At 49.8% G+C, this 13,580-nt stretch overlaps 1 protein-coding gene across 5 annotated transcripts; it reads right to left on the bottom strand.

The window, feature by feature from the left end:
* Positions 1–1,720: 1,720 nt before the first annotated feature.
* ZSCAN18 (zinc finger and SCAN domain containing 18) lies at positions 1,721–12,097 on the bottom strand. Of its 5 annotated transcripts, XR_007519216.1 has the most exons (6): positions 11,928–12,088; positions 7,376–7,779; positions 5,095–5,171; positions 3,582–3,685; positions 2,803–2,894; positions 1,766–1,851 (listed from the first exon to the last, which is right to left on the bottom strand). XR_007519216.1 is itself a non-coding variant. In XM_049900451.1 (5 exons), the coding sequence occupies exons 1-5, from the start codon at positions 11,996–11,998 to the stop codon at positions 1,815–1,817; spliced, it is 693 nt and encodes a 230-aa protein (XP_049756408.1). In that variant the 5' UTR covers positions 11,999–12,094; the 3' UTR covers positions 1,721–1,814. The 5 variants fall into 5 exon arrangements, 4 of the variants coding, with proteins under 4 accessions (XP_049756408.1, XP_049756410.1, XP_049756409.1 ...); XM_049900451.1 differs by lacking the exon at positions 2,803–2,894 and having other exon boundaries at positions 1,721–1,851; positions 11,928–12,094; XM_049900453.1 differs by lacking the exon at positions 2,803–2,894 and having other exon boundaries at positions 1,771–1,851; positions 5,091–5,171; positions 11,928–12,097.
* Positions 12,098–13,580: the final 1,483 nt, after the last annotated feature.

Below are 13,580 nucleotides of genomic sequence, written 5' to 3'. Positions count from 1 at the left end.
GCATCTCTCACCGACAAACAAGCAACAACATACACAATATATTGGACTGCAATGCAAGTGAAGAAATCAATCTTTTATTGTAGTAAGCCTCTGTGATTTGAGGGTTGTCACAGTAGATTGCCTACTCAAACACAGCGACAGAAAGAGGCACCGGCTTTTGTGTCTAAAGAGAGCAATTAAGTTTATGCTCAGGTAATGGAAACAGTACTGTAATCTGAGATTAACTGTCAAAGTCAAATGATTACATTATGTAGCCCAAGGAGTTTAGTTTCCCTGTGTCCAAGCAGACACACTGCTTTATTAGTGTTTTCAAACTGTAAGAATACATGTTACATTGCAACCCTGTTCCCATATTTAGATATATGGCTGAAAAGTTTCACAAAATAATACTTGCCTTTACAACATATATAATACGTTCTGACCTATTTCTATTTCATTGCTTTGTAATGCTGGTGGCCACCCACTAATTTGACATCACAATTCACTAACAGGCTGAGACCCAGTTTGAAAACCCTGCATTACAAGGCTCCAAGTGTTTCTGTAATCTTTATACACACACAGATAAAACATGAGTTAAATAGGCAAGCTTCTGCTTTTAAGGATTCAGAAGTCAACTTGACATGATGTAGCTGCAAATAGGCCAAAAGGGCTGTCGAGATTTCTGTTTAACAACTGCCCTGGGACGCTCAAACAGGAGGAGACAAGGCAAGGTTAACTTCAAGACAGTGGGCAGATCATACACTTTTAAAGCAGCTCTACAGTTTCCATAATGTAAAGTGTTCCCACTGCATGGGGGCGCTAAAATGGCTGCAAAAACAAGGGGAGTCTTTTCACACCCAATGGTTTACACCAATGTATCTGCTGCAGGCACATTTGCAGAGCAGCCAGGGCTTCCTGTGGGCCAGGCAGGATAGGTGCTTCAGGCACACTGGCTCCTTCAGAAAATGAACAGCTTTGTATTTACACAGACACCACAGAAAGCCAACGAAAGGTTTTAAAGGATCCCAACAGCATTCAGGAAGTGCAGTCAGGTAGAGGCGTCCTTCTCAAGGAGACTTAAGAGCAGAGTGCTCGTCCCTGCAATGCTCTCCACCCCTCAGATTGTATGAGGGACAGCATCACCTTCCATACTCTCTGGGAGCCTACCGATACTCCCACCAGTATGGGATCCGTATGCAGTGGGATGGGGGCCTGAGGCACTCCCCAGTGCATAACCTTTTTCCTTCTCATGGAACTTCTGGTGCTCAGCCAGCACCAGGCTGAAGTGGAAGGTCTTCCAGCAGCCCTGGCATGCGTAGCACTTCCTGCCAGTGTAGCTCCTGTGATGTTCGACAAAGTGTGAGATCCACGTGAAGGCCTCCCCACACTCACTGCTTCCCTCGGGCCACCCTTGGCTCTGCAGTTGCATGGCTCCCTGCAGTGGTGGCACCCCAGGCCTGCCCACTCAGGGACTGCAGGCCATGACCACCTACAGCAAGCTCCTCTCTCACATGGCATTGCTGGTGGTTGCTCAGACTGCAGCCACATGCAAGGCCCTGCCCACCCACACTTTCCAGGGGGGGCCTCCTTCTTCTGAGTCCTTGGTGCGGAGTAGCTGGGTTTGTGGCCACGGTAAGGCTCTCCCTAGCTGTGCCCCTGTCCTGAGCTGGTTTCTGGATGACTGCCTGTGGACTGCGATGACAAGGCTTGGCTCCCCCTCCTGGGGATCTGGAACCTTCTGCAGCTGTTCCTCCTCCCAGGCAGTGCCTGATGAGGGGTAAACAAAATCTTCCCTTGTGAACCTCTCCATCGTCGTCTCACCCACATGGTAGTCCTCACACATGCTCTCTCTGCTTTCCTGCCTCCTCCTGCCTGAAATGAGATCAAAATATGAGCGGTCCCCAGTTCCAGGGCTCGGAGAAGGAAACCGTCACATAAGTGAGAGAACTAAAGTGGCTGCAACAGATGCCAGGCATGCAGGATGGTGACCACGAGAATGGGGAGGTGGCCCCCAATGAACCATGTCTCTTGGGATTCAAGCCCTTGGGTAGTCACTCCCTGCCCCAAATACCCACACATACACGCTTGCTTGGCTGTGTGACCTGCCATGGCCAATGGGACATTAGCATGCATGATACAAGCAGAGATTTGATAAGCACCTACACAGCAGTACTAACTCTCCTGGAATGCTCCCTCTGCCATCCTATGAGGAGGCCCAAGCTAGCCACTTGGAGAGGCAATGTAGAGCGGAACCAAAGCACCCCAGCCAACAGCCAGCCTTAGATGCCAGGCATGGTTGTCCAGACACCCAGATGACTTGTGGCCATGTGAGTGGCCCCAGCAGCCACTAGATAACACAGAACAGTTGCCCATCTGAACTCAGGCAACCCATAAACTCACTGGTTTTGAGTCAATTTCGACTCATAGCGACCCTAAAGGACAGAGTAGAACTGCCCCCACAGAATTTCCAAGGAGCACCTGGCAAAATTGAACTGCCAACCCTTTGGTTAGCAGCGCAGCCATAGCACTTAACCACTATGCCACCAGGGCAACCCATAGGATCGTGATAATTAACATTCCTGTTGTTTTAAGTGACAAAGTGGTGGGGATGTTTGTTATGTAGCAAGAGATAGCTGAAATAACTAAATTCCCTGCCTTCTCCTTTGAAAGGGGTTGGAGAGGGACTATAGGGACAAATGGCAGGAAGACAATGAGTGAGGTCAAAGTTGAGGTCTTTGCTGAGGCTGGTGGAGCTATGGGGAGCCCCCCTCAGCCAGCGCAATCCCCAACCCCAGCCCCTGACCAGCACTAGCCCAACCTCACCTGAGAGGCTAGTCCTTGCATTGCTCCTTCCACCAGCGGAAGTTCTTCTATCTCCAACATGGAGACACCATCAGGCTGGGAAAGCTGATACTCTGTGTGGGGTCAAAATGCCAAAAACTAAAAAAGGCCTTGAAACCACAACAGAAACCAGCCAAACTGCCTCATGTTCTGTGGGCTGCCAGTGCCAGGATTCCAGCCTGGTCATTTTCTCCACATTCAGACACCCACCAAAGCTGCCTCTCCTGTCAGAGCCCCCAGTGAGCTGGGGTTCTGGGGGCAAGTGGGGAGAACAGGCACAGGAGGAGGGCCCACCTGGGCAAGGCTAGGGAGTGCATGACACTGGGGAAAGGCAAAGTTAAAGAAAATAAAATGAAACTATAACAAGCTTTCTAGGGGCTCCCTACCATAGAGAGTTTCTGGGGCAAGAATGTGGCATCACCTACTTTCCGCACAGAGGAATAAGGCCCTTCATAGGCCACATCTCACCTCCTGCCTCTGGGCCAGGAGGCCTTTCAAAATTTGGGAGCTTCAGGCCCTACATGCAGGGGCTGCAAATGCAAACACCTCAGGGCCTGGGCAGAACTCAAATGCACAGACCAAGAAAGGTACAGACCTCAACCAATGTGTTCAAGTTCCAATACTGTTAAAACCCTGTGTGTCCCAACCAAAGCGCCCTGGGGGCGTCAGAAACTACCACCCTCGAGCCAACAGTGTTAAAAGAGGGTGGAGGGCTGTGAGAACATGCGGGGTGGGGGAGGGGATGGTTCCTGCTGTCTTACCGCTCAGCAGCAGCTTTGTGTAGCTCCTCAGGTTCTCCTCCATGGGGTCCGAGGAGGCCCACTCCCCCAGGTGCAGGAGGCATGTTTGGAAACAACTTCAGCTTCTGAAATGGCAGCACGGCCCTGGTGAGCCAGGCCTCTGGTCCTGTTAAGGAAGGCCTCCCATCCAGTTTTTTGGTTTTCCCATCCAGAGGAAGGGGTGGACTCAGCAGTGGTACCAATGACCACAGCAGCACTGTCCTGGTGTTTTCCTATCACCATACATCACACGGAAGCCTCCAACTGGCAGGTTTTGCCAAAAGGCTCCATTTACCTGGAAGCCAGCCCTTGCGGTAACACCACAGAGTTGTGCTTCTCGGGTTTGGCACCATGGGCATTTTGGACAAAAAAGTCTTCACAGTAGAGCCATCCTGTGCATTGTAGGATATTTAGCGGCATCCCTGGCCTTCACCCACTAGATGCCAGTAGCACCCCTCCGCCTCACTGTGATGTTCAGAAATGTCTCCAGACATTGCCAAATATCCTCTGGGGGGCAAAACCCACCACAGGTTGAAAACCACTGCTGTAGAGGATCCAAAAGTTTCCTTCACCCCTCCAAGTATCTCCTAAGCCTCGCACTGTGTAAGAACAGGACGCCACATTAGTCATGCTCCCTGCCCTCAGGAGAGAGAGACAGATGGACATCACAGAGGAGGCCACGAGAAGATAAAGCTGGGCTGTGTGTCTGGGCGAAGGGCAGCCCTGTGGTGACATTGCAGCAGGGCCAGAAGGTTCAGGCAACGAGCCTTCAGAGCAGTGGGAACAGAACTAAGAGTGGAGAGCCTCAAGGGGACTGGGCTGCCCAGTAGGCAGGGCCCCTCGACAAGGAGTTTAATCGTATTCTGATCCATGGGAAAGCCCTGGCCGTGTGGAAGAAGGACTTGGGAGACGGGAGTTGGGGGGAGCAGCAGACGAGCAGGAACGGTGGGGAAGGGAGCTGTGGCTGATGGTGACAGAGCCTCTGGAAGAAACGGCTGCACCAGACACACTGGGAGAGGAGGGGTTGGGAGGGGGTCATCACCACAAGCTGGGCTGGAAGTGGGGGCTGCAGCAAGGGGGTGGACAAGGGTGGTAGGAAGGCATGGTACCTCCCCTAATTACCCTGGCCTCCCAATCCCTGCCACTCACCTCTACCTGCTCTAGGCCAGCCTTATCCCTCAGCTTTTTGGGAAAATGTGACACCTGGATGCCCACCCCCAGGACACCAGTTCTTGGGCATCATATCAATGAGGGAGGGAGGGGAGATACTGGCAAACCAGGTGGGACAGAGCCTTCTCCTCAGGGGCAGGCCCTCCTTCTCAAGGACAGGTCCTCTCCTCAGGGACAGGCCTTCCTCCTTGGGACAGAGCCTCCTCCTCAGGGAGAGGCCCTCCTCTTCGTAGACAGGTCCCGTCCACTGATCAGACAAGGTCAGCCCAGCCCAGGGCCAGTAGTGACCTCCACACACCAAGAACACACAACGGGCCCTACCTACCTTCGGCTCGGCCTCTTCAGGCTTCTGCTCACTGATGCTGCCCTGTTCTGGAAGCGTAGTGTCCAACGTGGACCAGGCTGGGAAGAAGGGACAGCAAAGCTGGATCGACTAGTTCTCCATCAGCTGGACACCCCCAACCAGTTAGGGAGGCCCTCACAGCCTCCCTTGATAGCCCCAGAGAGAGAACAAAGAGTCCTTGGAGCTGGGAAGACCTAGGAACCTGAGTCTGACGTCCCAAGCTCAATCGACACAGCATTTGACCTGGATTTACAGAGCGGCCAAGAAGAAAACAAAAAGAAGCTCAAGCCTACTGGTGGCCCCAGCAATGTGAACTAAAACCATGAAAGAGATAGCATTTTTTCACCCATGAGATTAGTGAGAAGCTTTTAAAAAGCAACAACAAATAATGCTGGCACAGATGCAGGGCAATAGGCATGCTCATTACAATGGCACCGAAAAGTGCTACAAAACTTTTGGAAAACCATGTGGAAATTTCTGTTGTGTGTGAAATGTTAAATTCAAACGTCCTTTGTCCAGTGGTCCCACCCTGAGGAACCCAACCTACACAAAGCTCCCATATACAGGATGTTTTACTGTAGCTTTCTTTGAAGGGCAGAAACCATAATGGAAGTGAATTCCAATTCTAAGCCGACAACAAATGGCTGAACACATAGAACGCCACACAGCTGTGGAATGAAACAGCACGGGATCTCCCTCCACTGGCCTGGACTGGGGCCCATGAGGGACTGCTCTGTGAGAACCGTGAGTGGCCAGGAACATGTGGATCAGGCTCCCATGGAAACCAGCCTCAAATCCTCTGCACAGGCAGGGGTGTGTGTGTGAGGGGGCGGTGTGCGAAAGATGAAGACACACCCCAGACCATGCCACTTGGGTTTATTTTAGGGAGGGGGTGAAAGAGTAGGAAAATTATCACATACCTTTTTCTTCCTATATCAATGTTTTTCACTGCTTGCAGTAAACACGAGTGATACGAGTAATATCCGAAATGGAATTTAATAAAAAAGAGTACTTTTGCAAGTTCTACAGAGCCTACAAGAAGTCTAAATTTACAGCACAGACTTGAAAGGCTCCACAGCCTCCCCTCCTCCCAGCGTCCACGCTGACACAGGGTCACCCACCCACCCTGACCCAAGCAGACTCCCTACCACCACCACACCCAGCCTCGCAAGCCGGCTGGTCACTCATGGGTCTCAGGGGGTGCCCAGGTCTTGCTGGGTTCTGCGTCTTTGCTGGCACTCACAGGCCTACCTGGTAATGGCAGACAGCACTGTACAACATCTTCCTACCCAGCCCCTCCCTCAAAGCTGAGCACAAGCCTGGGGAAACTGGACAACATCCACAGTGTTATGGACTGAACTGAGTCCCCCAAAAATATGTGTTATAAATTCTAACCTCTATGCTGTGGTTATAATCCAATTTGAGAATGGGTTGTCTTTGTTATGTTAATGAGACAGGATTAGTGTAAGCTGTGTCTTAAATCAATCTCTTTTGAGATATAAGAGATTAAACAAGCAAGGGAAGGAAGCAGAGATGGGGGAAGACACATGGCAAGCCACATGAAGATCACCTAGGAGCAGAAGCTCAGAAGAGACAAGACCTTTCTCTAGACCTGACACAGATAGAAAGCCTTCCCCTAGATCCAGTACCCTGAATTTGGACTTCTAGCCTCCTGAACTGTGGGAAAATAAATTTCTGTTTGTTAAAGCCACCTACTTGTAGTATCTGTTACAGCAGCACTAGATAACTTAGACAAGCACTCACCCTGGGCCACATGCTAACAACCACACAGCTAGCCCAAAGGACCTCGGCCCACAGGACAAGCCCTCAGATGTGGTGAAGACCAGCAGGTGCCCACCCAGTCCCAGTGTTTCCCTTCTCCCTATACTGTGGGAGTGGAAAGGTGCCCAGAACATTTAGCCAGTTCTTAAGGGGCTAGCCCATGCCCTAGACCACCTTTCCCTGTTCCTACTACTTCCTCATACATGGAAGGCAGACGTGAGGGCAGGAGCCCAAGAAGTCATCCTGGCCCATAAGACAACCACAGGGGGCATACCACAGGGGAGGGGGAGGGGGTCTGGAACCCTGCTGAAGTTGCAGCTCATCCAGTTTGAGGCTGCTCACCTCCGTGCCTTTTATATGTGAGAGAAATGAACTCTCTCCAGCAAACCATTCTCTGTCGATCCCAATTCTTTGAGAACACTCCCGCCCCTCGCCCGTTGTTTCTTCTAAAGCATTCTCTCCTCTAGGATGACAGCCTCACCTGGCTCCCCCAGGATCCTGGTGAGGTCCTCCACCAGGGAAGCTGCCTCCTTGCAGCTCTCGGGACACTGCGCCACCACCCAGGGCTGGACCTTCTCAGGCAGGACACCCAGGAACTGTTCCAGCACCAGCAGCTCCAGCATCTGCTCCTTGGTGTGCGTCTTGGGCCACAACCACTCCCGGCACAGCTCATGCAGCTGGGCCAGGGCCTTGTGGGGCCCTGTTGCCTCCTGGTAGACAAAATTCCGGAAGTGCAGGCAGGAAAACTCCAGGTTGGCTGGGGCCTGCTCTGGGAAGGGCTTGGGTTCCTCCAGGTCACTGGCTGCCAGGCCTGGTAGTTCCAGGAGAGTTCGGGAGCTCCTGGAGGTGGCAGACACCTTCTCCAAAGGTGGCATCTTTCCGAGCCTGCACTAGAAAATGCTATTGTGCCTACAAACCAAGGAACCCAAGAAATACCAAGGACAACCAACCACCACCAGAAGCTGGAAGAGACAAGGAAGGATTCTTCCCTAGAGTCTTCAGAGGAAGCATGGCCCTGAAAACATCTTTTTTTTTTAAATAATTAATTTTGTTGTTGTTGAAAATATACACAGAATGTATACCAATTCAACAACTTCTACACGTACAGTTCAGCGACGTTGATTACACTCTTGAAGTTGTGCAACCATTCTCGCCCTCCTTTTTCGAATTGTTCCTCCCCATTAACATGAACTCACTGCCCTCTAAGTTTCCTAGCTGATCTTTCGAGTTGCTTGTCAATTTGATCCCATGCAGATCCCTGCCAACATCTGGATTTCAGATTTCTGGCCTAAAGAACTGTGAAAGAATAAATTTCTGTTGTTTCAAGCCACCCAGTTTGCGGTAATTTATTACTGCAGCCCTGGAAAGCAAATACTAGTAAACCCATCCCCACAGCATATGACGTATGCAACATACCATGATATGTTTGGGTTTATACCAGAAATACAAGGTTTGTTTAACAAAGAATATATTGTGGGGACCTCAGTTTAAAATACTATGGAGGAGCTAGGTATCTGGATTGTTCCTCCCATTAAAACAGCTAAAAATCTGTAATAAAATGTTTAATTTTTTTAAGTGAGGAGTGGGCAGTCCACTCTGCAGATTGGTGGACACTGCCTCCTTCAATTTCTGGAAATGGCATAGACCTGGACTGCACAAAGATCTGTCCACAGAACCAGACAGGAGACATAAGGAGTGGGGTACAGTAGGGCACGAAGGCGACTGTGGCAAATGGGAGAGCTCAGGCCTCAGTCAAGTCTCGCCAGTAGATTCCTGACTAACAGGAGAGCAGACACATCATTCAAGAGAAACCAGAATTCAGGACATTTATGTGAAATCTCTTGTAATTATCGGCAAACACTGAGCAAGCCAAACAACACAACCCAGCTGCAGCTGACCTTGTGTCTATGATGTCCTCAACAGCTATAAACACACAGGGACATAGACTCAGAGCTGTGTCCAACTCCTCTCAGGGCCCACCTCAATCTGCACCTCTCACTTCGGAGCCAGAAAATCCACTGACTCAGGTGGGAGGGAGGGACCCTAGACACCTTTCTGAGGAGGTACAAATAGGAAGATGAACCCAGACACAGCCCGAGCTGCTCCACTTGGCTGAATCACAGAAGCGAACCATATTTTGTTCCAAGCACTACCTTGAGGAATTCAAGGAAATCTGTGTGTGACCACAGCTGCAGCTGGAACGTTTTCTCAGCAATTCTACTTCTATAGAGAAAACTTTGACGAGTGAGCTAATGTGGGAACAAGGCATTGCTGATCTTTTCCTGGATGAAGTTGGGTCTGCTCTGAAATTTCTCCCCAAGGACATAACACAAGCATCTCGTGGCTGGGGGGTGGGGAGAATGTCAGGACCAAGTGGGATTGATTATTGCCTTGATTCCATTTATATGAAATGTCCAGAACAGGCAAATTCACAGAAAGTAAATTAGTAGTGCCAAGGACTGAGGGAGGGCCGGAGGGGTGACTGCTAATGGATACAGACTTTCTATGGGGGGTGAAAAAAACATAAAATGAACTGTGATGATGGTTGCACAACTCTGTGAATATACTAAAAACCAATGAGTTGTACACTTTAAATAGGTTATTTTATGGTATTAAAGGATATGTCTGAGGTGCACCTGACCCAAGCCATGGTATTTTCAATCACCTCATATGCATGTGAAAGCTAAACAATGAATAAGGAAGACTGAAGAAGAATTAGAAGAATTAATGCTTTTGAATTATCATGTTGTTGAAGAATACTGAATATACCATGGACTGTCGGAAGAGCGAACAAATCTGTCTTAAAGAAGTACAGCCAGAATGCTCCTTAGAAGTGAGGATGGAGAAACTTCGTCGCACATACTTTGGACGTGTTATCAGAAGGGACCAGTCTCTGGAGAAGGACATCATGCTTAGTAGACAATCAGCGAAAAAGAGGAAGACCCTCAAGGAGATGGACTGACAAAGCTGCTGCAACAATGGGCTCAAACACAGCACCAACTGTGAGGATGGAACAGGACCGGGCAGTGTTTCGTTCTGTTCTACACAGGGTCACTATGAGTTGGAACCAACCCAACAGCACTTAACAACAACAAAAACAAATTATATCTTAAGAAAACCAAAAAACTCATTGCCATTGAGTCAATTCTGACTCACAGTGACCCTACAGGATAGAGTAGAACTGCCCCATAGGGTTTCCAAGGAACAGCTGGTGGATCTGAACAACTGATCTTTTGGTTAGCAGCTGAGCTTTTAACCACTGTGCCACCAGGGCTCCTATATCTCTTTAGAGCTGTTAAAAAAAAATGTGGCAGAGGCTCAGTGTTGACTGCTCCCCTCTCCCCTGTCGCTAGAAAAGCAGGGTTTAGAGGTAAGTGCAGAACGCTAAGTGCCCTCAGAAGACATTCTATGCAGGGTCCCATTTCCCTCAAGGAAAAGAAAAACCATACCACACCATCATCATCATCACTACCAGCACCATCATTGCCAGTATCACCATCATCATCGCCATCACCACTACCATCACCACCATCACCAGTGTCATCACCACTACCACCACCATCACCACCACTACCATCACCACTACCAGCATCATTATCACCATCTCCCTCACTCCCTCCTCTCCTGGCCCCATCCCCACCCTCCCCACCACCCCCCCCATCACTCTTTTCTCACTTCCTACAGGTCTGGACTCTAAAGTAACCACTGAGAGATGCCTTCCCTCACACTCTCTGCATGCTCTCACCCCCTCCATCTCACTCCCTCAGAATTTTACTCCTCTACTGACTGCCCCCCAACACCCAGAAACCCTGGTGGCCTAGTGGTTAAGTGCTATGGCTGCTAACCAAAGGGTCGGCAGTTCAAATTTGCCAGGCGCTCCTTAGAAACTCTATGGGGCAGTTCTACTATGTCCTATAGGGTCACTGTGAGTCGGAATCGACTCGACCGCACTGGGTTTGGTTTTGGTTTTGGTTACTGACTGCCCCATCCACTGGAATGTGAACCCCAGGAGAGCGCAGCTTTCCCACAAGCAGGTCCTGTGTTCTGCACAATACCTGGCTCAGTATTTGTTGACGGCATAAACTGTTTTTAATGATGCAGGGTTCCCCACTACTACCAAAAAGTTAAACAGTTCTCTGTCAAGGGGTATGCTGATTGTGCTTTTTTTTTTTTTTTTTTTGGCCATTACAGACCTTCACTCCCTAAACTTGGGGTCACGTTTGTGATATATTTGAAGGATAAATGGAGAAGTGGAATTCCTGGACCCAGTGGCCCAGGCGACCTCACTCTCAACAGCCCCTCTGGATACCTCTGTCCCTACACTTGTGTTTTAAGTCTCTTTCCTTCTTGATACTCTCTTAATCCCCTCATCTCTCCGCAGTCTGTAGTAGAGCACCCTCAACCCACTCCCAGACATCCAAAAGAGGGTGGCCCTGGCTCCTCCTCTACCCCGGGGTTCCTCGGCCCCTGACACCCCTACCCCCGCCCTCACAGGGTTACCCTAACTCCCTCCCAGCCACAATAGGGAGGATCCTATCCCCTGGAGACATCCTGGGCTCTGGTCCCTCCCCCCCTTTATCTCACCCAGGGACTCTCAAGCCCTCCCTCTCCAAGGCTCTTCCACTCCTACAAGGGCGCTGTAAGCCCCTCGGACTCACACCGTGAGGAGGCCCCAGGCCCTGGGGGGCACTCCCGGCCCCACCACGCCCAAGGGGTTTTCAGCCCTTCCCCCTCCCGGACTCACAGCCGAGGCGGGAGACCCAACCCCTGAAGTTCCCCTCTCACCACACCCCCTCCCATAGGGTTCTCAGTGCCCTCGCTACACGTCAGCTCCTCCTGGACCTACACCCGCGGAGGCCCCATCCCCTGGGGACGCCCAGGCAACTCCCCCACAGAGGTTCGCTCCAAGCCCCTCTCCTCTCCTTCCCCACAGGGTCATCCGGGGACGCAGCTGCGCAGTACACACGGGTCTGACACGTAAGACCTGCTCAGAAAAATAACATCGCAGCGCCCGAACCCGCCGGCCGACGCACCTGCTGCGCAGTACCCCGAGGCTGGTCCTGCCGCCAGAAACCTGAAGGGAAGTGATGGCGGCCGGCCACATTGCGCGTGCCCGCTGGTCCCACAAACGAGACTACGACCCCCAGAATGCCACAGGGCCAGGGCGGGGCCAATCAGAGTGATCTCCTCTTTCGGCTTCCGACATCCCCTTGCGCCTGCGTCACTTTCGACGCCATGGAGATGGGTAAATAAGCGGATTAAACAATTCCTTTGACAACCAGAAACGAGAGACAAAAGGAGAGACACAGAAAGGGAAGGATACAGACGGGGAGAGATGCGTATACCCAGAGAGGAAGAGACAGACGCGGAGTCCAAGAGACAGGAAGACTCAGACGGGAGAGACACAGAGGAAGGGAGAGACATTGAGGTGAAAAGAGGAGAGACAGAGAGGACCTAGACACACAGAAGCATAAAGATAGGAAAACTCGGAAATGGGCAGAAAAAAAGACAGAAAAAAGAAAGAGACTGAGACCCAGAGATGGAGAGACAGAGAAGGCTAAGAGAAGGGAAATCACGGAGATCCTGAGAAAGGGAGACGTGAAAACAAAGAGACTCTGTTAAAAAAAAAAAAAAATGATGATATTAAAGACAAAGACACAAAGAAAGATAGGGACAGAGACAAGGAGAGGCCATCAGGCAGAGAAAGGGACACGGAGACAGAGAGAAGGGGAGATTTAGAGAACTGATTCTTTGCCTGACCCAAAGAGTTTAATAGTTTTTCATTTTTCATGTTTTAAGTCTGTGATTCATTTTGAGTTCATTTTAGTATGAGGTATAGGTCGAGGTTCATTTTTTTACCTATGGAATCATTGTTCCGGCATTATTTATAGGAAAAACTATCCTTTCTCCACTGAATTTCCTTTTCCCTTTTGTCAAAAATCAATTGACCATATTTGTGTGGGTCTATTTATGGATTCTGTTGCATTGATCTGTGTTTTTGCCAATACCAATTATCTTGATTACTGTTTACCTACCTACCTACTGTGTGGATCACATAACAAATTGTGGATAACATTGTGAAGAATGGGAATTCCAGAACACTTAATTGTGCTCATGAGGAAGCTGTACATAGATCAAGAGGCAGTTGTTCGGACAGAACAAGGGGATACAGGTTAGTTCAAAGTCAGGAAAGGTATATGCATCAGGGTTGTATTCTTTCACCATACCTATTCAATCTGTATGTTCAGCAAATAATACGAGAAGCTGGATTAGAAGAAGAATGGGGCATCAGGTTTGGAGGAAGACTCATTAACAACCTGCATTATGCAGAAGACACAACCCTGCTTGCTGAAAGTGAAGAGGACTTGAAGCACTTACTAATGAAGTTCAAAGACCACAGCCTTCAGTATGGATTACACCTCAACATAAAGAAAACAAAAATCCTCACAACTGGACCAATGAGCAACATCATGATAAACGGAGAAAAGACTGAAGTTGTCAAGGATTTCATTTTACTTGGATCCACAATCAACAGCCATGGAAGCAGCAGTCAAAAAATCAAAAGATGCATTGCATTGGGTAAATCTGCTGCAAAGGACCTCTTTAAAGTGTTGAAGAGCAAAGATGTCATCTTGAAGACTGAGGTGCACCTGACCCAAGGCATGGTATTTCCAATCGCATCATAT

This window comes from Elephas maximus, chromosome 11 (assembly GCF_024166365.1).
Source record: "Elephas maximus indicus isolate mEleMax1 chromosome 11, mEleMax1 primary haplotype, whole genome shotgun sequence".
Taxonomy (NCBI): Eukaryota; Metazoa; Chordata; class Mammalia; order Proboscidea; family Elephantidae; genus Elephas; species Elephas maximus.
The sequence above is the reverse complement of the archived record's forward strand: the minus strand, read 5'-3'. Positions and strand labels throughout refer to the sequence as shown.